The sequence below is a fragment of the Lipophrys pholis genome (assembly GCF_963383615.2).
Source record: "Lipophrys pholis genome assembly, chromosome: 2".
Lineage (NCBI taxonomy): Eukaryota > Metazoa > Chordata > Actinopteri > Blenniiformes > Blenniidae > Lipophrys > Lipophrys pholis.
In genome coordinates, this window is record NC_137636.1 from 1,785,353 (window position 1) to 1,810,288 (window position 24,936).

Genomic DNA, 24,936 nt, shown 5'->3' on the forward strand with positions numbered 1-24,936 from the left:
TTTTAATCATGTATACTCTGCATCACAATACTGAAAAACTTTCTGTTTTAAGTTTTAAATTAGAAGTTATTATGGCACTATTTTACCGCTGGAGCCGGCTAAAGGTGAACTTCGGCTGCATGTTTGACACCCTGGCTATCAACCCTAAAAAGCTTTTAATATTTGATAGAATCAGACATTTCTCATATTTATGATCCAACCACCATAATTATAACAAATACATTTCAGATATGTGTGAAATTTAATACCTAATACATTACGAGTGGTCAAACAATTAAGTATTTATAATTATTCCATTTCTTTTAAATATGCATTACTGCAAAGTTGTGTTTAATTATTTAGACTCAATAGTTACAATTTTATATTTTTAGATTTATTTAAAAGTGTGTGGGAGGTAAACCGTCTGCCAGCTTTATTTTATTAATAAATGTTATCATTTAAAACCCAATTTTAAAACTGGATCGCAGGCATATTAGAGATTATTTTAAATTAAAGCTACAATTAACTACAGGAAACATACAAATTCAATAATGTGTTTATGATCCCAAACTTACTGATTCAAGCCTTTTAATAACTTTGTTACTCGAGTTAAAACACAAGTGCTTCTTAACACTGTGAAATCTGTTAAAAGTTAAATACTGTTGCTTTGAGGTGAAATGGTTTAAAATAAGTTGTTAAAACAAACTGAGTAGCGAGCTAATCCGCAAACTGACAAGTAATTCCAACGTATAATTAAAATAATAAAATTGTTAAATGATGGTGGATTTTTGATTTTAGGTTTTTGATAATTAATACTAAGACATTATTTTCTAATCCTTTTTTGTTCTTTTAAGAAGACTGAAGACAAACCGACTCATTACTGCCACCTTTTGGACAAAAGAATTACTTGTATTTGACTCACTTTTAAAATTTTAGACATTTAGATTTTTGACTTAATTGAGTTGTTTGTGGTTGTGACACCGACTCACTGCTGCCACCTAGCGTACTACAGAGGTATTACTTGAATTCGCCCACGCTGTCCCTTTAAGATTAAACTCCGGCGCTACGTAAACATGGATGTCTTTCTAGAATCTCCCCTCCACCTCCTCATGTGACGGTAAACGTTAAACGGTCCAGTTCAGCCTGGACTGGCTCCGGTCAACAGACCTGCCTAAAGCCGAGTTACTGCCGTGCCGAGTACAGGCCTAGAATCAATAGATGGTGTAATTACCAAATTCCTCCAGGACAAAGACTCCCTTCACTGTATTGCACTTTTTAATGTGACTCAGCTCTATGAAAACCTAAAAAACAAACGAAAACACAAACAAAACAAGACAGAACATTATTAACTCAACAACACTGGATGAAGAGTGAACACTTCATATTTACAGAGTAGCCATGTTCTACGTGTTTTATTCAGTGTGAAAGGTGGAAAATAAAACAAGCTACACATGGAATGAAAGCTCTGAGCAGCTAACGAAGGGAAAGAAAGAGAGAAGCAAACTATGACAAGTTTCCATGATCCAACGCATGAATGGGCAACGAGCAGCGGCGCTCAGAGCGAGCTGAGCCACAGACAGCAGCAAAACCTCCAGTTCTCAAGGATGCAAAATTGGCCCGTGTGATGCAGACATGGAAGTTCCACACAGGATGTGGACAAGGACACAAAATTAGATTTGCCATACAGCTACGAAACAAAACTAAAGAAAGGAAAGGAAAGAAGAGGAGAACAGAACAAAGAAACCCAAGAAGATGTAAACTGCTAAATAAAAACAAAAAACAAACAAAAAGCAAACACAGCAGAGGTTGTGTACCTTCCGCTCCTTGCAGGGGGAGAGAGCATGGGAGAGAAATGGGTTGGATTATTATCGGACAGAAGAGCACAAACACTCCACGACACTCCACAGGGGGCGCTACGCCACAGAGGGCCACAGGGGGCGCCACGCCACAGAGGGCCACAGGGGGCGCCAGCCCCCAAGGAGGCACCAGGCTCCAGACGGCACCAGAGGCGCCGGGCTCAAGGAGGCGCCGGGCCCCAGGGGGCGCCAGGCCTAAGGGGGCACTTGGCCCCAGGAGCCTCGTGCCGGTTCAGATTTCAGACGCTACGCTAGCAGGGTTACCGGTAACCAGGCAAAGTGACCACGCCCACAAACGAGGAGGTCTAACAAGACGACGGCGGCTCCGGTCAAACCTCCAGTCCTGAACGTTCTAAAGATCTGGGTTCCCCCAGAGCCCTCCATGCCTCCTCCTCCAGCAACAAGGGCCGGCACCAACTCTCCCAGCAGCACCGAGGAGTCCGGCACCATGCAGGACCATGGGTCACCAGCACCGAGGAGTCCGGCACCATGCAGGACCACGGGTCACCAGCACCGAGGAGTCCGGCACCATGCAGGACCACGGGTCACCAGCACCGAGGAGTCCGGCACCATGCAGGACCACGGGTCAGCAGCACCGAGGAGTCCGGCACCATGCAGGACCACGGGTCACCAGCACCGAGGAGTCCGGCACCATGCAGGACCACGGGTCAGCAGCACCGAGGAGTCCGGCACCATGCAGGACCACGGGTCAGCAGCCAGCGCATTCTGAAGTTCACCAAAACCCAGAACTACAACCACTCCTCAGTTTACCGCTGCAGTACAGTACTGTGCAAAAAATAGAAGCAATTCTTCCTGGTAACCGTGGCGTTAACCTTTTTTTTTAATTATTAATTTTGCAGGATTCTTCAGAAACTCACTGGAATTCTTTCATGAAAATCAAACTGAGTCCGATATTGAGATCAGGACTCTAGAAAACCCCGACCATGACGTCTGGGACTTCTAATAGAATTTAAATAGGAGCTTTGGAGTAACTCAACACTTGTTTCTGCTCTATGTGTGTAATGTTCCCAATCCACCAGAAGGGGGCGCTCCGAACAAACACCAAGAAGAGTGGAGTGTTTTTCAAGAGAGGTTCACAATAAGGACGATGGCTGCCCCCTCACTGCTACTGGCGGTACTGCAGGGTCTCGTCAGTGTCTGTGAGCTACGAGGAAACAGACGGGAATAGTGAAGAGATGACCAGAGAGGAGACTAGTTGAGCCTTCAGCAGTCGGTCACCAGGTTGAGATTAAGGGAACCGGGTCGTAAAACTCACCAAGTCTATATTAGAAGTTACATTGACCTGCTGTGGCGACTGATCCGTTACCATAGTTACTAGAGAACATTGACTAAATGATCGTGATCAATGCACTGAGCTGTAGAGGAGATCTGGAACCAATCAGAACTTTCCTCGTTGCGTTTTTCCTTTTTGACGAGTCCTAACCTCTCCGGAGGGAAACGTTCAGGTCGATCAGGGGGAGCTGAATTTCTTTCATAACCTTTGCACAGCCCTGTCCAGCCGAGACATCGGGTCAGCAATGACCCAAAGCAAGAGGAAACCTTTTTACCCCCAAACTTGACAATTTTGCCTAAAGTGGCACAAAATACACTTTATCTTTTTAATAAATATTCACAAATTCCGTTCATAGTAAAACTTTGATGCTGACACTAACATTAAGATAGCTAGCTTTCACTGATCTCTCTGCTGCCACCTGCTGGCCAGTTTTGGTTTTTCTGCTGCAACGCGTCTTCTACTGAGCACCCTGGTGGACGAATTAGGAACTGCAGCTATCTTTATTGAAAAATGGCAGTTGTGATCTTTTATACTGATGCGGTGCTGAAAGTTTCCTCTGACACCCTGAAACGTCTGGCGAGGTTCCAATACTCAGAACCGCAGAGGAATGTAGTGAAAGAGACGCCGAGCGGCTCATATCTTACGTTAATCGTATTCAGAGTGCGGAAACGTCCTGAGCGCAGCCAGGAGACCTCGTAACAGTGACTCACAAGCTTCACAGCTAACGGGTCGGAGTGGCGGAACTACAGAGCGACACCGCGTCCAGACGAGCACAAACTCCGGCTTTCTGGAGTTTAGACCGATGTTTTTAAATGAAGCTTCAGCCGCTCGTCTCCAACATCTTTTACTAAACCGTCCCGATGTGGACGGAAGCTGCTTTCATTTCAAGCAGAAAGTTTCTATGTGCAGGATGAACTCAGCTTAACCAACTCGTCTGTCAGATTATATCTGCGATTAAATTATGAGCTATTATTATTGTGATTCATCCAAATTTGCAGAATAAAGCAAAATAAAGGCGAATTAAACCAACTTGAGCGATGCTAAGCTCAGCTAAGGTAGGGCGAGTTCAGATCATCTCAAATTTAAAAAAGACGTTAAAAATTAGTCTAAGAAATATGTAATGACGAAATTTAAAATGAATGTTGATCAGCTCTTTAAAAGAATAAGCAAAACTATACAAATATTGTCTTTTTGGTAGAAAATATGAGAAAATCGAATATTGTATTAGTCTAACTCAAAGGGTTTAAGTACTCCAAGCTAAAATAAAGTACTCTAAGTCATTTGGAACTTAAGACCCTGTTTACACGACGTTTCCAGAGTGATCATGGTTTTTGTTTCAGAGAAGCTTCACATTTACACAACGTTTTGGAAACGACGTCTGTTTACACAGAAACGCTGAAAACGGTGTAGTTTTCATGTCTGGCCACTAGTGGGAGCTTGTTCTGTTTGAGCTGATCTCAAGCAAGTGAAGTCAGGCTAAGTTAAGCAAAACTAAACGAGTCTCACTAAATCCAGGCTAAACTAATCCAGGCTACATGGAATTAAGCTCTGTTAACCTAAACCAAACGTCGGAGCAGTTCATGCTAATGGACAGTGTTAGCTTGCTGCTTTCCGCGTACGAAGTCGCTGCGTCACAAAAACCAACTGTGAAGACGACACCGCGACGCTCAACGGAACAAACTTTGCTTTTAAAATAGGCAATTATTAACACACACACACACACACACACACACACACACACACACACACACACACACACACACACACACACACACACACACACACACACACACACACACACACACACACACACACACACACACACACACACACACACACACACACACACACACACACACACAAAGTGAAACAGAAACAAAAACAAAAGCAAATCCAAAAAAGCAAAAGCACGGGGGGGGGGGGGGAGGGGGGGGGGGGGGGTTCTTCCTCCATGAGACAAACATCTGATGACTACGAGCAAATCTGAGAAGTTGAGCAGGTCCGTGAGGTTAAGACGGATTTTAGTGACGATAGAGGAAGACGTGACGGGATGGGGGGGGGGGGTGGGGGGACAGGAGATGAGCAGAGAGGTGGACAGGAGGGGGGATGGCGTGTTTGGTTCTCATGCCCTGTGTGAGATGAGAAAGCAGCTGGTACTGGACTCTTACCTGGCTGTGCATGAACTTCAGGTTGATTCCCTCCAGAGTGACCTGCAGCAGTCCGCCCTCGCCGGTCTTCATGTCCTGGACCGGGAACTCTCCGCCCAGCTCCGGACCTGGGGGGGGGGGGGGGGGGGGGGGGGGTCAGCTCATCTCAACATGTCGTTCACACGATGACGTTTTTGTGTTTCCGTAAAGTTTCACGTTTAGACGTAATAAGGATGCTCCATCAACTCCACACCTACGAGATTTAAATGCTGAGTTATTTTCCATCTGGAGCAGCTCACGTTTCAGTTCAGAAGAATTCTGATTCTTTTTAAGGAAGCAAAGAATTACTGATTTCTTAACTTATTTTTAAGGCAAAACCATTAAATGCATCTGATCTCTTGATTACTGTTTAAAATGTGTTTTTTGCCTTCGCCAACGAAAGTTGGCCGAGAAAGTTTTGTTTTCGTCTGCAAGTATTTATTTATTTATTCATGTATTTACTTATTTATTTATTTACTGCTCTACCAAGCGCCCGTTCTAGTTTTAACAGCTTTTACTGCTTTGTGACACTTTTATTTAAAATAATTTCAGTGCTTGTGCTTTGAGTGTTGCTCTCTGGCCATCGGCAACGACAGTTCATTCAAGTGTGAAACGGTGGTGTGTCTTTTGAAAGACCATCCATCCATCCATCCATCCATCCATCCATCCATCCATCCATCCATCCATCCATCCATCTTCACTCATATTAACTATGACTGGCTCAAAGTTACGACACTGAGTTTCATAAAGCGGTACGGGCAAAGGTTAAAGCAAGTTGATGTGAAGCTACTGTATCTATCAGGCTCATGGCTCCATGAGGGAATGAGTGAATGTGTGAATGAGTGAATGTGTGAATGTGTGAATGTGTGAATGAGTGAATGTGTGAATGAGTGAATGAGTGAATGTGTGAATGTGTGAATGAGTGAATGAGTGAATGTGTGAATGTGTGAATGAGTGAATGTGTGAATGAGTGAATGTGTGAATGTGTGAATGAGTGAATGAGTGAATGTGTGAATGTGTGAATGAGTGAATGTGTGAATGAGTGAATGAGTGAATGAGTGAATGAGTGAATGAGTGAATGTGTGAATGTGTGAATGTGTGAATGAGTGAATGTGTGAATGTGTGAATGAGTGAATGTGTGAATGTGTGAATGAGTGAATGACTGAATGCCACATTATCCTTTTCATAAACCTACTCAGCAATATTAAAGTCTCCTCACAAAAATAAAAAGGAAGAAGTCCCTGCCTGGTTTGATGCTTTGCTGTCGAGCTGCCGCTCTCTCCATGCTGTCCTTGACGCAGTAGTACAGCTCACGACACTGGAAAGCAGAGAGGAGGAGTTACTCCACTGAATCCTTCCCGTTAGTTCCCCTCTGGGGGAAGACGGACGCCTGCCGGGACCTTTTTGGTGTAGAACTTGTTGAGCTGCGTCTCCTGGCCGTTGCGCCGCCACAGACACAGAACCTTGGTCTTGGGGCAGTAGGTCATGTTGATGAGCTTCTCGTACCACCAGCGCTCGTACACCGTGCCGATGTTGCTGCGCAGGACGATGCAGTCGTCACAGACCTGAAACGGAAGACCGGGTGTTGAAGATGACATATGAGCTTTAACGGTGGAACTACAGACGGCTTCTCTTGTACCTCCATGAAGAAGATGTCCCCGGTGGTGTCGGTGCCAGCGTGGACCACAAAGGTTTGTTTCTTGATGTGACGGCTGCCGCTGGGCCGGATGGAAAGCTCCCGGCCGTTCTGCAAACAAACAAACACACATCATTACAAACAAATCGACGGTCTGACGGAGTCGAACAGAGAAACAGAAGGCAGATCATCACCATGTGAGCCAGTTTGTCCAGAATCTCGTTGATCTCTTGGCTGTACGTCAGGCCGATGTGGGACTTTCCCATCAAGCGTCTCACTTTCTTCCTGACGTCATTTTTGTTCACCTGAAAAGGCAAAACCACATTCTCATGTTCAGTACTGCATATACCTGTAGTTTTCTGAGGTTTTAATGTTTTTGACATTATTTGCGCGTCACCTATGCCGTCTGTCCCTCGGCTTTGATATTTTACACCTATATATTTCCTTTTATGTCATTTTTGTTATTTGTACAATGTCGCCACAATCCAACAGAGAGATTCAGAGTTCCAGGTATTTTTTATTTTGTAACTTAATTCTTCACTGGTCCGGCCGCTTCAGGTGAAATTGTGCTGTAAATGACCAAAAAACAAGAAATCCTACAAGCTGCTGATTCTGAAACGATGCAGGTGGAAACTACAGACGCAGTGACAGAAGAGTTAAAGAGAAAGTTTTACAGGAGTCACAGGTGATCGTTGATCATTACAAGTTCTCCTGATACTGTGCTGCTTCTCTTTGTCTCACGTCAGCTACAGTTTGTGGACTTAAATGTTTTTAAGTTTCTAGCAGCCTCTGAGATCCATAACAATCCTTTTGGTGTTTTTAGACGCTTTAATATTGAGGTGAATTCATTATACATAAATCGGGCGAGTCGTCGCTTTTTATTTATTCTTATTTCAACACTTTGATTTGTCACTAGAATAAACCGATCAAATGTAATTTTACTACTGAATGATCAGCAGGTTTATAATTTCTTATTAAAGAGAAACCACAGTAAAAGGCTGAAGTTCTGCTCATTAAAGCGATTAGCGTCCGTACTTTCATCATTAGCATGTATGCTATCATGTTGTGCAGCAGCGTGGCCAGCAGGCGGTCCTCGTCGTCCTCCAGACGCTTGCGGTCGTGATCCCCAAGGGACAGGTATCTGTGTACGCCGCGGAACAAACAAAGAAAAACAGAGAAGAAGCATGAAGTTCCAGCGGACAGAAGAAGGCAGGAGGCTCATGGTGGTCAGAACCTTTCGATCATCTCCTGCGGGCCCTGGTCCATGCCCATCCCCTCGCGCTCCAGCATCACAGCATCCAGGAAGGCGTCCTCCCAGAACTGGACCTGGTCCCACAGCGTGGAGCGCTCCTTACCTGGAGGCAAATATGGAGAATAGAGTTAAGAAACGTCTCCAACCTGCTGGTGTGGAGCAGCTCAGGCCTTCAGTTTGATCTACAGCATGTTTAACCACACGTCTACGTCCTTTAAATACATTTCAATGATCTTCCTCCCGTCTGTTTACAGACTTCATATCCTCCTTCAATCGTTTCTTTTTAACTTTTGTCCACAAAATGTTAAGTTGTCCTGATATTTCCTGAGAAAGTATCCGTATCGTTCTGCCTTTGTGAAATACTGAACAATCTTTTTAACACGATTAGTCATGAAAGGACGATGACTTTGTAATATTACATTAAACATTTTTATATATGATTTCTGGAATCACAACTTAGTTTACAATGTTAAAACTTTGTGTTTTCGTTGCCCGTTTCCATGACAACGGTGCTCAGAACCTCTGAAAACACAACTCTGTGTAAACGTTTCCCAAAGTGGATCTTTTTGAAAACAGTCCAACCGCGTCTCTGTGGAAACGGGGGGAAATCTACTTATTTGAAATACAGCACCCACTAGTGGCCTGGCGTGCTAACTACATCATTTTGAGCCTTTTAGCAGTTTTTATTTGAATTTTTTTAACTGTTGAAACTTCAACGAAAGAAAAATGTAAAAACGATGCGTTTTGTCTTGAAATGTTGTGCAAATGTGACGTCTAAACTTTGTTTTAAACCGGGGCGAGAACAAAATATACAAACAGTCAGAAAACTGACAATTATAAAGACATAACCTCGAGAGAGGGGGAAATATTTTAACTGCATGCAAAAGTGAGAAGTGACTTTTAATACATTTTTTTTTTTTTTTAAATTTACTTTCATCCTCCCGGAGGAGCTCACTGGAAATGTTCCAAATCTTATTTACTGGCTTCCTGCAGGATTGACTCGGGTCAACCTACTCGGGTCGTAATTGGTTTTTGAACAACACAGGAAGGAAACACACACAAGTCCAATATGGAAAAACAGAAACTTGGAATTTTAGGGCGACGTGAAAGTGAGTTAGTGACATTTAGGTGAGCAGAAATTGAAAAATACCAAAAGTTAATGGAAAACACACACACACACACACACACACACACACACACACACACACACACACACACACACACACACACACACACACACACACACACACACACACACACACACACACACACACACACACACACACACACACACACACACACACACACACACACACACACACACACACACACACACAGAGGAGGCGAAGGCAGGAGATCAGCCCTACTTAGAGAAAAGGTTTCCATGGCAGCATCCTCTAGTTGATCCCAGACGGAGCTCTTATCGCGGCCTGGAGGGATTCCCCGTGAGGAGCAGCAGGAGGGAGGAGAAGCAGCGAGAAGCAGGAGGAGGTTAGGCCCAGAGGTGAGTCGGTTTAATGGAAAAAAAAAAATAAAGAATTTAAAAATCCAAAGCAGAGCGAGTCGAGACCCCGGCCAGAGGAACAAAGAATAAAGGCAGAGTTCAGCTATTCGATGAGAAGATCACTTATTGCAAATATGTTAAAATAACGGGTATTTTAACGTTAATCTCTTACTAAATATTAAACACTGTAGATTAGCTCTGAATATACCGAGTCATGTTCTGTGTTCATTTGGTACCAGATCACAGTATTACACAGAACAAATGAGGCATTTTGAGTTTTTAAAAACGTGACTTGTGGTGCATGAAGCTTTGAATCGTCTAAATATAATATGAAACCTTCAAAGTCCTGAGGAAAAGGTTTCCTAAGTGTTCCCTTAAGAGTCAGAAGAAACAAGGTGAAGTAGGTTTTAGTTCCTATGTTCTTCACCTGGAGAACAAACTTCCTGCTGACATACTTTTCTTAAATCAGGATTTAAAACAAGATTATTTCTTCAGCCCATTAAACAATAGATTTTACTGATTTTACTACCTTAGTCCTACGTTTTTAATGCTCATGGTAAACTGATTGATATAAAGGGGAAGATCATATAAATAAGGTCATTTTTTCTTCTTTTCATTCAAAGTTTGGAAATTTTTGTTGCTTCAGGTTTTTTTTCTCTTTTGTTAATGAATGAATGTTTAAAATTAAGATTATTATTCACCTTGTTTCAATAGAGTTCCTGTTTTTTCCCTGGTAAATCTCTGTGAATTTCCTGGTGTCTGAATGTTGCTATAGATATAAATGTGCTTTGTCTTGTGGGAAGATCAGTGAAGACATGAACGTGTCTCTTCTGTCAATTTGTCTTCGCTCTTGTTTGGTGGATTGATTGAAATCTGAGCTTCTGTTACCCAAAGATGAATAAAACCTTAAATTATCAATACGTCGTCAATAATCGTTGATACAAAGAAATATTCAACCACATGCAGCTTTTCTCATCCAGCAGTACTTCTTTCAGATTGACACGACCTCTCCCTCTAAAAACTGCTGATATTTCACAATTTGAATACAATTAAAAAAAATAAAATTATTATAATTTATTTGATGAATCTAAAATGTGGCGACTTTCAAAGTTTCAGACTGGAGTTAGTTTTGTTTATAATTTTAGTTTATAAGAGATTAAAGAGAAAACAATGATAGAAACTATACCCCAATGTTGGTGGTTTTTTAAATAATATCCTCATTATTAAAATTCGTCTTTAAAAAGCTTGAGGCCACTTGAATTATGTGACAAGTGGAAATAATGGATAAAGCAACTCATGTTTTAATTGGATTCCAATGTTTTGATCTGTACAACCCCGTTTATTTTATAAACCATAAAGAGCAGACTCCCAGTTTAACTTCTATTTGCTGACATTGTTCTTTTTTCCTTCATGTTCAGTCAAAGAACTTATATTTGTAGTTTTTCTGTATTTTTACTCCATAAAGTTACAAAGTTGCCGGTAATTTTCGCAAAAACATTTATATTTCACTTAAGTCGTTTTTTTATTTTTTATTTTTCTACAATTAAACAGGTTAGGTTATAATTTGCTGAATCACGTCAGTTGAAGACATTAACGGCACCATATAAACACATTTTTAGGACAGTTCTGTTTATATTCTCAAGTACAGTAAATAGAAAGGATAGATCCATCATTTTTTCACAAGCTGGTGAACACACTGGGGAGAGGCTTGTAGTTTTTCAAAATGTGGGGCAAGCCTCCCCCAGGGGGCGCCAGAGTGCTTCAAATAGAAAATGGTCCTTTAGATTTTTTGGGGAAATAAATTAAATAAATGTAGGACATTTAGGTAGCAGGAGCAGGGCAGTGCTTTTTACTCATTGTAACGTGAAAAGAATGAGGAAGTCCAGGGTATTGCTCCACAGCATGAGTGGAGTGAGTGGAAGTGGGAGGGATTGAGGTTGAAGGTCTTTTTTTTTGGGGGGTGGGGGGGGTTATTGTGCCACGCTTTAAAAACCCGTGATCCAGGCCAAGACAGTAAACTTTTAACCCTTCACCGATTCATTCTTATCTTAACATTCCATCAGTCGGAGTTCATCACATGTCTGACTTCTGCTTTTCTTCTCCTAAAAATAACGTGAGTGAAAGTTCACTCAAAACAAAGGCGACGCTTATTAAGTGCAAGACAGACGTTAGTTTGTCAGACAAACATTTACGATGTTAGTAAAGCCAAACAGATGAAGCCACAGTGACAGAGAAAGGCCCGTTAAGGAAAACAGAAATGTGTTTTGTAAAGCAGCAGGCTGCAGATCGTACCCAGCAGGCCTTCACACAGGTAGATCCTCATACTGATGTCCTCCATGGGCGGAGCAGGCGGCGCCTTCGACATGGCGGGAACGTGATCTTTGACGCCGGGTTTCAGCGTGTGCGTCTTCCCCTGAGGAAACGGCGCCATAAGTATTAGAACCGAGCACAAGGAATGTAAAGACATGATGAAAACATGAGAAAACCAACAACAAACAACCATAAATAGGTTTTTAATCATTCAGGGGACAGCCTCCTCTAGGGGGCGCCACAAAATGTTTAATTCGTAGCAACATAAAGGACAGACCAGGTACGATTCGGGCTATTTGTTGGAAAGAATGTTGACTTAGAGCAGCGCCCTCAGGTGGACTCAGGCCTCATTTACATGAGAATGTTTTTCCGTGAAAATGTACCGTTTACACAACAACCGGGCTTAGAGCCACTGAAAACACAACTTTTTAAAAACGGCTCCCAAGGTGAAACGTTTTAAAAACGCTCCAACTCTGTGTAGCGGAAAACGGAACCTTTTACGAACGCCCTTGTTCTCCTATTGCTAATGTTTATAGCCTATTGTTCTGTGTGTGTGTGTGTGTGTGTGTGTGTGTGTGTGTGTGTGTGTGGTTTTATTACAAAAACAAACAAACAGCACCATCTTGTGGCCTGGCATCCTAAAAGTCATTTAGAGTGCTTCTGTCATTTTCGTATAAATGCAAAAGTCTTCTGAAACAACAATGTAAAAACTCTGCGTTTTCACTTGAAACGTTGTCGTGTAAACGAGACGTCAATTTGTCTCCACTTCACTCCAGAACTGTCTTTTCCTTGGATTTCCTCTCAAGGTGTTTTTTTCATTGCCCTGCTCACATCGCCTCCATTCTTGACATTTGTCTTACACATGAACTGATACAGAAGAAAAGGAAATGAGGTGACAGATATACAACAAGATCTGAATGAAAAAGACGAGCTGTGTCCATGTGATTTCTCACAATAAGACAACTGATGTCATTTCATTAAATATCCCACTTTGCTGTTTGTGAGATCACTTCAGAAATATAGTAAGACTTTTACTTTGTCTATTTGAATATTAAGCATACATCCTTTACTTTGTAAATTCAAATGAAAAAAAAAGTCTCTTTTTAGGACGGTTCAGACAAAAATGAAGAAAATCCGGTTTCACTTACAAACACTGAGCTGGTGGCTGGATTGGTTTCGATCTCGCTGTCAGACAGAGTCCCTCTGGACTGGGTCAGATGAGCGGCGGTTCTGCCGCCGAGGCCGTCTCCCGCTGTGCTGCTCAGATCGCTGTCGGCTCCCAGAGTCTCTCCAGAGCTGTTGCTGATCTACAATTCAAAAATCCAGACGGAAGAAAAACACACTGGAGTTTTACCTGCAGAGTTTAGGGAATAAAAGAAAAAAGAACCGCAGCTTCTAAAACTTTTTAGTCTCTTCTTGAATTCATATAATTGTGTGTTAGGGGAGTGACGAGTTAAACTTTTAAACACCAACTGAAAGGTGCAACCAAAGAAGCCAAATCTGGTGATTAAAGGAAGGAAAGTGATGGTCGGGTTGACTTTTTAACTCATTTCTCTTTCTCAAGATGAAAACCAAGCTGTTTTGAAAAGATCTGCGCTGCATCGCTGTGAACAGCGAAGCGACTGTATTATCAGGATTATTTGTCCCACGTTTAAAAAAAAATGTTTGGCCAGTCATGTTACTCATATTGAGAAGTAAATTAGATATTAAAAATATACCAGTACGTTCCACCTGTGGCCACTAGATGTCACTGCACATCTAGACGACAACAGAACGCTAATATAGTGCAACAGAAAAACCTCCATTACCACAGAATTTTACTGAAAAAGCAAGAAAAATGCAGCAAAGAAAAATCTACAGCAGGTTTATGATTGGCCTTCCCCCTCAGACAGACCATGAGAGGAAGCTGTGAAGTGAAGAGAGAGAGAAGCCCTACCACTGGACTGAAGAGAGAGAGAGAAGCCCTACCACTGGACTGGAGAGAGAGAGAGAGAGAGAAGCCCTACCACTGGACTGAAGAGAGAGAGAGAGAGAAGCCCTACCACTGTGCTGGCCTCCGAGTCCTGGCTGGTGCTCCTCGTCAGGATCGGTGGTTCGGAGCTCGTCACCGACTCGGAGTCGCTCTTCTGTAATAAACGCAAACAAAGACGACACAGAAAGGAGGTTTCAGAGGAAAGTGCATTTCGCCAGTCGTGGTTTTCAACATGAGGGCGAAGCAGATTCAACACAAAGCCAAAGGTGAACGCGTGTGAAGAGATTAAATGTAAAAGTTACCATCAAACTAAAGATCCATGACGTGTACAGCGTCACATTATCCATGCTCCAGCATATAAACTAGTTTTGTGTTGTGAAGAAAGTCTTAACTCACTAAACAGATTTGGGAGTCACATGTTTCTCTGCTGTGTGTGCAGACACTTCAACGAGTATTATAAAACAGGTTTTTTTGTACTTCCTGACCTCAGAGGTTTAATAGGAACAAACCTGAGATCCAGACGTGACGCTGAGGCCACTATCGGCACTGATCTGTGACTTCTTCTCCTCGGCGTCGGCCACCTGGGGGCGCTGCTGCTTGGCTCCTTCGGACCCTGCGGGGCAGACGGGGTAATGAGCGTGTTTCCCAGGTTACCGCTTCGCCATCGTCTTACCTGCTTCAGGCAGAGGAGCGCCGCTCACAGCCAGCAAGCACAGCGACACTGACGCCTCCACCACACACTGCATCAGGCCGCACGCAGCCAAGCAAACAGTCGGGTCAACATATTTTCATTTGCGAAAAAAAATAGAGGACACCTGGAAGAACAGCTTTTAAGATACTTGAATGATACTCAAAGTTTACCTTTGTATGGAATAAATAATGCGTTATATTGCAAAATAGTACATCTTCATAACCAAAGACACAAATTCAGACTCGAGGTGCCGGAAATCTCTCTTCGACAATCGATGGCGCAAAAGCACGACATAATAAATCCAAACTATAAACTATATATCCCAATAAAACTACAGCTTTCTTTTCAAGTCTTCATTTTCTTTTGTATTTTGCAGGCGGAACAGAAGCGATGCTGCTCTCATGTCTGCTGTCTGTATAGTACAGTTGTACCAGTTACTCCTTGACTGGAAAACAAACAAAAGCAGATTTTGACGTAGTTAAAAAGCATCGCTGGATGTCCAGCAAAACTAGAGATGAGAACTATTATAAACAGAAATGAAAAGTGCCATTATAAACGGTTGTATGTTGTATGTATGTGTTTATATCTGAGCGTTTACATTTAGAACGTGGCTCTTGCACAGATTGTACTACACTTACAATTTTGTTATTTTTAACAATGACAATAAAGACTATTCTATATTATTTTGTGGTTGTATCTTAATTTCCTATAAAGAGGGTTGTTTTTCCATTAATTTACATTTATTGAAGTTACTTTATTAATGACTGGATGAGATCATTCTAGACATGATCATGCATGTTGCCTGAGAGTCTCTGGTTATAGAGAAATGTCATTTAATTTTCTATCCATACAGAGAGAAAGACTTAAATACGGCATCTTTGAGCATCATTAAAATACACACAGGCTGGGTCAGAATTCACCCTTTTTTCTCTTTTGGAAATCAAAATATGCTCACCCATAGCTAGTACATTATAACAAGAGTATAATCCAGATAAATTGTTTTGTTTACAAGTAAACTATGAAACAGATAAAAAAGTTCCAAAGACCAGACAGAGAAAAGACACGGGGGCAGGCAGAAGAGTGCAGTAAAACTGGGGGGAAAGTTAGAAATCAAAGCAACAAGATTGCAAGAGTGCAACATTATTTGTGAGTCAAGGCTGCAGGTGAGGCCCAGGTAACACCAGAAACCACAGACAGACAGGCAGTTAGGCATGCAGACGAACTGATGGACGGTAAAGGAGACATTTTCGGTTTCAAGTGCGACTGGTTGTTCAGAACCTCCTGACACGGACTCGTTTATCTGACTTCTAACCTTTGCAAACCTTTTTTTTTTTTTTTTTTAAATGGTAATTAATATTTTTTAATGAGGCACGTACAGACGGCTGAGAAAGAATGGCTGCAAATATACAAATTCACGGCGAGCCACTTGAAACAGGAAAAAAAATGGAGTTAAAAAGAGGTGGACAGGGCAGCAGGTATTAATTTCTCTTCATCGAGATGCATGGTTAGCAAGGGGGGGGGGGGGGGGGGGACACTGGAAAACAAAATCACATGAGCTTAAGCCAGTGAATATTACATGAATAACCATTTGTGTGTGTGTGTGTGTGTGTGTGTGTGTGCCAGATATACACATCAGTAAACAAGTACGCTCTCGTTAAACATCAGGTTTAGCGCTAAGTTGCACTTTGTTCTCAGAATGAGTTTTGTGATTATATTTCTTATACAGTAGTAACAGCATACTCAATAACATATAAAAAAAAACTCTTGAAACTGGTGAGTATTACTCTCCCACTCACAAAATCAAAGTTGGGACACTGTGTTAAATGTAAATAAAAAGTGAATACAACGATGTTCAGATCTCATACGTCCACATTTGATCCTCGTCAGAAGATAAAGAACATATCAGAAGTTCAACCTGAGACGTTTCGTCACTTCAGGGAAGATTTTAGCTCCATTGGGATTTAATGGGAGTGAAATATCTGTAAAAAGTAGTGACGGGAAACAAAAAGGCTGGAATGGTGTAAATGAAAAAACAAACCCACACAAGGAGGAAGATTTAACTGGTATCGTGTAACTTTAAACATCTGATATGTTCTTTATTGAGAGTAACACATGGGTTGATGAGATTTAAAATCATTGCAATCTGATTTAAAAAAACATTTTTTTTTTAACATTTAACACAGAGTCCCAACTCTTTGGGATTAGTGTACATCCAAGGGGGGGGGGAAATGTCAGATTATATACATTACCAGTGAATTAAATTAAATCTTTGTCTTAAAATCTTTTATGGGTTATACGTGTACCATGTTTATCCAAACACTCTTTATTTCTCACGTATGAAAACACTGGAGAGGTTCAGAGGTAGAAGGGAAGGGGCGGAAAAAGATCATCAGCCCCGGTAGGTTTTTCTGTTTTTATTTTCTTTGGTGTGTGAAAAGTCTCTTACTCTGTGGTTTTTCCATAGCTTTTTGCTTATCCTGGTGCTTGCTCCACAATTCTACCCAAGATGCATTGCAAGCAAGGAGAGAAAGACAGAGAGAGAGTCAGAGAGCTGGTTGAAAAGGCATGTATGGTGGATGAGCATTGAAACTGAAACTAAAACAAAGTAAGCACTGAGGATCCGTCATTACTGGGGGGTGGGGGGTGGGGGGTGGGGGGGTTTGTAATGTTTGCATGTAGCTGAGCGTTAATCTCGGTAAAGTACTGGAGGAAATAATAAGAGGGTTTTATTATTACAATGCATTTACTGTGTGCACCAGCTACGAAGGGAACATTACAAGACACCCAGAGCTCCGGGCTTGAAGTCCTGGAGAGCCACACAGTGACGGCAGAATGACTTTCTGGTTTCATCGATCACATCTGTGTGGCTCTCCAGGGCGGAGGTGAGAGAGTGAGGGGGGGGGGGTGAGGGGGAGGAGGGGGGAGGGGGGGTGGGCGGGGGCTGGTTTGGAAAAGAGCGTGGGATGGGGGTTGAGATGCCGACTCGCCAGCGGGTGAAATGGAGCAGTTGCAGAAGCTCGGGATGCAAAGGTCTCACGGCATTCTGTAGAATTGAAGGTGCAACTTCTAAGAAGAAGAGAAGGGGTGCAGGTAGGAGGAGTGTCGGGGCGGCTCGACTGACCCAGTCCCCCGTATACAGACCCAGAATATATCTCAGAAAAACTAAGTGCCAAACAAGATTGCTTCAAGCTTTTTTTCTTTCTCTTTGTTGTCGTTGCTGAAGTCAATAAGTTCTTTTAGCAACCAATGGAGCGCATTTGTGAGGCCAAACCTCTTCTTGCTCCTGGGACTGTTTACCGGGGAGAGATGCTTCCACCCTCCATGCTGAGAGCAAACAGGAGCTGCCGTTATCCACAGCGCGCCTTGCAGAAACCTGCAGTAAAGGCACAGGCCGGCCAGCACCCGTTTGGACTACCAGAGTGCATTACCTCGGGTTTCCCCTCGTCCACTACTGCAGATTTACGTTGTTGGAGGACCAAAAAAATAAACCAAACACATGCACTTCAAGGCGCTAACAGGCTGACAACGGAGGTCCGGAGAGGAGGCAAACAGGGAAAGAGAGACAAACACGCAGTCCAGGCTGGAAAACAGGGAGATATTCCACACAGTTTTCACTGCTCATGTACAACTGAGGCCAAATCCAGAGTCTCCAGTGTTGATCAGGAATCCCAGCCAAAGCAACACTCTGATGTTTTGATAGAATAACTTTGCAGTGTAAGTGTGTGGAATATTATTCCCCCTGTAGGGATCAGTCTGGGGCAACTGGGGGGGTCTTTTACTGAGGCGGCAGGAGGAGGGGGTGGGTGGGGGTGGGGGTGGGGTGGGGGGGCTGGTTTCAGGGTTGATGGTCAGGGTTTTACATTGCACATGCAACCGGGCTGGAGTGGTGTACACACCAATCGAGGCAATAAAGTTCTCCTCGTTCAGACTCCGGGTGTCATAATGGCGGACTCCTTTGCCCGTTGTGTGATGTGGCAGCTGCAGGTGGGGAACATTCAGGAGCCCCTGAGGCCGGGCGGTCTCCATACGACCTGAAGGACTCTCTTTACTCCCCGGGCTGCCAGCACTGTCTGTGGGGCTTCGCTTGCGCTTTTCTGGGTCTACCAAGTTTTCAAAATTAGGCGGCCAAAGACAGAATTCATTAACAATACAGGAATAATGATCAAATATGTCTATATCTATGTGGTTTGAAACTGGGAAGCAGTTAAAAAGTAGCAGTTACAGGTAGTTTTTACAGACAGCGTCCGACATGCAGCATGAAGCTAAACACAATGCAAAGACATGGACAAGTGTTAGTAGCACAGGCCCATTGGCGTTAAGCTTCTCTGCACAGAAAGTCTTAAAGGAGCTGGCAAAATGGAAAATACTTTTTTTTTTTTAATATTTCATAAATGACACCCCAAAAACATTCCATTATGTTTGTGCACTTATAAAGAAGATCCATACCTTTGGTTTGATAATGTGTGCGAGCGATTTCCAGCAAGCTGAAGACACTGGCCATCCCTCCCAGGCCTGCGTTGGTGTACGAGTGCTCCAGACTGGAAACTGTGCACTTCAAGATGTCCAGCATGCCTTTGTACACCTTCCTGCTCACCTCCTGCAACCGCCACATGGATCAGCATTTAAATACCTGAAGTCCCGTTTGCACGACAGAGTTTCAAGTCAAAACGCATCGTTTTTGCATTTGTTATTGCACAACGTTTAAAACGATGTCTGTTTCCATAGAAACGACAGAAACACTGATAATGCAGTTAACATGCCAGGCACCTAGAGGGTGCTGTTGCTTGTTTTTGTAATTAAACCGCACGCACGCAGAGAACATTATGATATAAAGAGACAACAAGAGTGAGAACTTCTTTTTGGCTTCATATGAGACATTTAACATGATTAGTGCTGAAAATGTGTTTTTGCTCCGGCTTTCTTTTAGTTCATTTTTTTTTAAATTCTTTATAAAAACACCATTTTCTAATCCTTGCGTTTCTTTATGTTGCTTCCTCTCCAACTTAAACTAGGGGCTTATCCACGGTTGCATCTTCTATCCCAGGGTCGTTGCTGTCCCTGTGCGGCGTCTCACCACGTCTCGTATGACCTCCTGCCGGGCGTCCTCCTCCGACTGGACGGCTCGGTTCAGTTTGCTCAGCACGAACACGCGCAGCTGCTCGTTCTCCAACAGGCGGCGCACTTTCTTCATGTTGAGCCAGCCGACTCCCTGACCGTCCAGCACGCTCTGCACCACCTCCTTCAGGAACTGCTGGTTCTCACTGGATCAACACAAACATACCGTCACACTGCAGTCCGCCACAAACACCACGGTCCAGACACAAAGCTGAGACGCTGTGCAGAATGAAACTGAATATTTTATCCACAATAAAACACAAAAAAAACCATATCAGATGGTTAAATAAGAGGATTTTACCATTTTGTGGAAAACTGGCTCATTTTAATGTTGCTGTCAGAAACAGAATATTTCAAGTTGGACCAGTTTCTGAGTTTTCACAGAGAAAGGCCGTCACATTCTTGCCATTTACATTCAAAAGAAACTGCAGTAATTTCCAGACTATTGAGCGCACCTGAATATAAGCCACACCCACCAAATAATTAAGAGGGGAAAAAAAAAAAAAGAAGAAAAGAAATGTCGGAGTTACGTCATGAACCTGAGCGCGTCACCCACGCATCAGCAGGTTGAAGCTCGGAAAAATCCATAAATTTGCTGCGTCATAGTTTAAGTTGCAGAGTTCCAAGCTTGGCAAAAAAAGTAGTGGCTTATAGTCTTAAAAATACGGTAATATGCTGCAGCTACATGAATGGTAAAATATCTCCGCTTCAATGCTGGATATGTTCTTTATGTTCTATTAGAGTTAAAATATGGATTTACAGATTTTCAAATCAGTGCATTCAGGTTTTGTGTTTCACTTTGCACTGTCCCAACTTTTTGTTTTTTTTTGATTTTATGATGTCAAATTAATTTTATTTCAGGGAAAAATTTTTAAACAAAAAAACAAAGAGCAAAGTGGTATGAAGGCATTATGACAATATATTTTTAAAAACCTGAACAAGTTGAAATAATGAAAAATAACATCTTTAAAAATGACTTGTGCAGAAAAACCACAATTTGCAGACTTGTGCAGAAAAACCACAATTTGCAGCCGTTGCATGCGTGTTTGACAAATTCTCCTCCACGGTGTCAAGTTAAACTTTCAGTGACGTGATCAGCACGCGTCTCGTGTTTTACAAACGCTCCGTTTACGCAACGTTTCAAGTGAAACTGAATCGCTTTGTATTTTAGTTTCAGAACAGGTTTGCATACACTCGCCACTGTTTTGACAGCGATGTTGTCGTTATCGTCTGTCAACTGGCATTTGTGCAGAAGAACTATTCATGATGGCCGTGGTGCACTGAGGCAGCGCTTTACGGAAACGGCCCGAGCGTTTTCAAGAAGTTCCGCCAAGCAAGCCGTTTTCAAAAAGTTGCATTTTTAGTCACTCTGGCAGCCAAAACACAACAAAAGTTGTCCGTCTTCACTTGAAAACGTTGTCGTCTGCATCGAGTACATTCTAGAAACGTTCACAATTAATCAAAATCGATAATGAGTAACTTGATACAAACTTTTGAAAATGTTGCGTAAACGGGGCCTAAAAAAACTGCAATTCCCTGTGAATTAAATAAAAAGAGTATTTTTTTGTTTGTTTAACACTCCTGACCTTTGACCTTTATGGTTAGAGCCTCGAAGCAGCACAGTGTACTGAAACGTAGTACCTGGTGTTGTTGACGCGACCTTGAGGAGAGGGAGACTCCCTCTTCACTGTTGGACTGTGTTTGATCACGGAGGACTTCTGATCCACCAGTGCTCGAGGTGCACGAGCGCCTGGAGGGGAAAATAAACCAACAGAATGAAGCTTGTGAACGGCGGTGAGCGATACAACTAAACAATCACTGCTGAGTATTGGCACACTACACAGGAAGGCACTCAGCAGAGGTGGACTAGACTCACAAAGCCACCAGGAGCCGTGAACCAGGACGGGAAAACACTTTCAAACTACTTTTTATTTAATGTTATGGCATCAAATAGGAAACAAAGCAGTTTACATCACTTTGAGCAGAGGACAGACTGCTGAAGGTTATCTACTGCTGAACAGACAAATTACAGGAGCTGCTGGAGTCTATAATTACAGCGAGAGACGTGAAGGACAAAACACACACACACACACACACACACACACACACACACACACACACACACACACACACACACACACACACACACACACACACACACACACACACACACACACACACACACACACACACACACACACACACACACACACACACACACACACACACACACACACACACACACACACACACACACACACACACACACACACACACACACACACACGCACGCAGGAGTCCAAATGGTGCTCTTGGTGATGGCAACACACACACAGAGATGTGAGGTCAGATGAAGGACATCGACCACATTTGTGACATCATGCATGAAGGAAATTAAAGAGATGAGTGGATGGAGGGGAGCTGGTTTTAATATATGGCTCAATCACTTTAGAAATAACTATAAAAAAATAAAAAATCATCATTAGGAGTCTCTTAGCATTTTCCTCACAAATTTGCATCAGACGTGACCCAGACCGCCAGGAGTTCAGAGCACCGCATTACCAAATGAAGCTGGTCATTAGTGGGTCTCTTTGTTAAAGCTATTCAATTAACCTCACACTCCAGTTAGCACATCTATTAATCTCAATATTGTTACGGCATTTCAGGACTAAATTAATTCTCCTAGGGGGTTTTTATTCTCCGTTTTATGCAAAAGTGGGCCAAAGCGCTGCGTTGTATTAATCCGTTAATATAATTTACATGTTTTAATCAGCGTTGCCTCATTCAGACTGTGATTTCTATGACACACATCGTAACACAGCACTAAGGCTCTCCGTGTATTGTCCAGTAGAGTTCAAATACATATGATAAATACATCCTGAAGAAAAAAAACCCTTTTCATGCTACAGTGGAATCTAAAAAAACCAGTCAACCAAAACATTATGACCACCGAGCCGCAACAAACGATGTAATAATGACTGAGTAGCGGCTGGCCAATAGAGGGCGCTAGATTTACACATAAGAGAGTATGTTGAGAGTGATCGCTGCACCATTTTCTTCTTACGCAGCAACATTTGCACAGAGAAACTTGTGTTCACTGTGTTTCTTAAAAAACCAGTAACATTCAGCAACACTGACACGACGACGCTTTCAAGTGAAAACGTGAAGTCGGTTTATACGACGACGCTGCTCGGAGTCACTGGATGTGGTAGAAAAACTAACAGTCCAATTCGTGGCCTGACAAGTTGTTTCCATCAAAACCGGCATCATTTTCAAAATGTTCACGTCTAAAATCAAAACTGCTCTAAAACAAAAAATGCAAAGACGACGTGCATTAACTTGAAATGACGTCGTGTAAACAACGTAATGCCACATTTGCGCAGTAGTTTATGTGCAGTAGTGAGTCACTGTAGTTTCAGCTGAAGTTTATGATTGAAGCTTTTTACACTGGACTGAAGACGGACTGGACACTGGATTTATAAGACTTCCCTGCAGGAACTAGCTGGCTCCCATGCTAACCCACAGCACTACACAGACATTAAATGAAAAATAAGTTAATAAAGCAAAACAAGCCAATCAGCTTTTCAACTTTAACAGCAGACATAGTGTCTGCTGTTTGAGGGAAACTTTCCACAGTTTATAAAATACCTTCTGCAGGATGTCGACTTGCTTCCCAACAGTGAGGCAGTGTGCATTCATGCATGTGACAGCAGGTAATGTCATCATTTACCCCCCCCCCCAATATAAAGACAGGACCTGTCAGGAGCTGACAGCAGGAGATACCGTCGACTCTTTCCTTTTTAAAACTCAGACTGCTGCGCTGTCACACTGTCAGCTCGGTACACAGAGGCTGAACTCTCAGATCAGAGCTCCAACTTTCACTGCTGTTCATCTGAGCCGCCATCATCATCATCACAGAGGTGTGGGCGCAACTCAGGGCTACAACTTGTGACACTGTACTGAGCAAAGCATAAAATAAAGAAATCACTAATGAATAATTCAAACAAAGAATGACTGTTTTGAATGGGGCAACACACTTTAGAGATCTTTAAAATGTCACAGTGGACAACATTGGTGAGGTCTCACCAATCATGGCTTTCTCTATGGCGTCTGGTGTTTTTATTAATCTCACTTTTTACAGAAGAATTTATAGTCAATGACATGTTTTTACTTGGCTTTCTTCACAAGCCACATCCTACTTGGCTTATTCTCACAAACTTCATATCTTGGGTCACAATATCTATTTTTTAACCATTTGTACCAATACCACCCCAGATAACCCCCCCCCCCCCCCCCCCCCACCACACACTGTAAAATTACTAAATAAAACTTGAAGGAACATCCTAACAACAATGTATGTGAAATATAGTTTCTTTATCATATTCTGGAGCAAGAAGAAATAAAACGTAAAGAGTAATTTCACTGGAATAAACTGGAAATGTCTCATCGCTACAGGTCTTGAAGACATGAGAGAACCGAGCGCCTCGGTCAGTACAGGCTGAGGTGGAGTCAGGAATCCATCATTTCTTTTCTTTGTAATTAAACCAGCACCACCTCAGCATTCTTCTGTCTTTTGTTCTTATTCTAAAGAGATTGCAGGTGAAGCCGTTCCAGAAACTCTCTACCAAAGATTACAGCAGAGGAGAATTCTTATGGATGTTCTCCACCGTCTTTCAAGCAGGCAGATCTGAAATGGAAACGTTGGTTGGTAGGAAACCGAGGGAGCTCATGGGGAGTGTCTGGCAGAAGGTTTCCCTGATTTTGTTTTGGGATTGCAGTGAGGTTAAACAGAGGCTTGAGAGCCGCCCTTGACCTCGGGGGTCAAATTCTTACTCGAGTTGAGTCATGATGGGAGGATAGACGTGAAGTCGATCTGGATACCGAGTCATCAGAGTGGCGGCCGAGAAGTTCAGGACCACAAGTTCTCAGGTTCACCAGGTTACCACTGTGGGTCCCAGAGCAAGTATCATCTCCTGTACACACATGACCAAACTCAAGTCTCTCAACATAAACCGCACTTCTAATACACTTGTTCTGAATCCCCTCCATTGTGCTCAGGAAAAACCTGCACATCCTCAGCTCAGCCGGCGCCACTTCAGCCTCCTGTCGGAACACACTTTAGTTTCACTACTGTCCGGTAC

General features: G+C 42.7%; 1 protein-coding gene across 2 annotated transcripts in view; it reads right to left on the reverse strand.

Moving 5' to 3' along the window:
* The window catches only part of madd (MAP-kinase activating death domain), a 68,527-nt gene that overhangs the window by 3,835 nt on the left and 39,756 nt on the right, over positions 1-24,936 (reverse strand). The window contains exons 16-31 of one of the 2 annotated variants that reach the window (XM_080458038.1): positions 21,437-21,545; positions 19,755-19,941; positions 19,127-19,277; positions 18,577-18,780; positions 14,499-14,602; positions 14,060-14,143; positions 13,166-13,324; positions 12,000-12,120; positions 8,186-8,306; positions 7,987-8,092; positions 7,146-7,256; positions 6,955-7,062; positions 6,716-6,880; positions 6,561-6,633; positions 5,298-5,404; positions 1,211-1,280 (exon numbers count right to left, since the gene is read on the reverse strand). In XM_080458038.1, coding sequence (XP_080314164.1) covers positions 1,211-1,280; positions 5,298-5,404; positions 6,561-6,633; positions 6,716-6,880; positions 6,955-7,062; positions 7,146-7,256; positions 7,987-8,092; positions 8,186-8,306; positions 12,000-12,120; positions 13,166-13,324; positions 14,060-14,143; positions 14,499-14,602; positions 18,577-18,780; positions 19,127-19,277; positions 19,755-19,941; positions 21,437-21,545 — 1,980 coding nt within the window. The remainder of the gene's footprint in view (positions 1-1,210; positions 1,281-5,297; positions 5,405-6,560; positions 6,634-6,715; positions 6,881-6,954; positions 7,063-7,145; positions 7,257-7,986; positions 8,093-8,185; positions 8,307-11,999; positions 12,121-13,165; positions 13,325-14,059; positions 14,144-14,498; positions 14,603-18,576; positions 18,781-19,126; positions 19,278-19,754; positions 19,942-21,436; positions 21,546-24,936) is intronic. The other variant, XM_080458037.1, reaches the window with a different exon arrangement.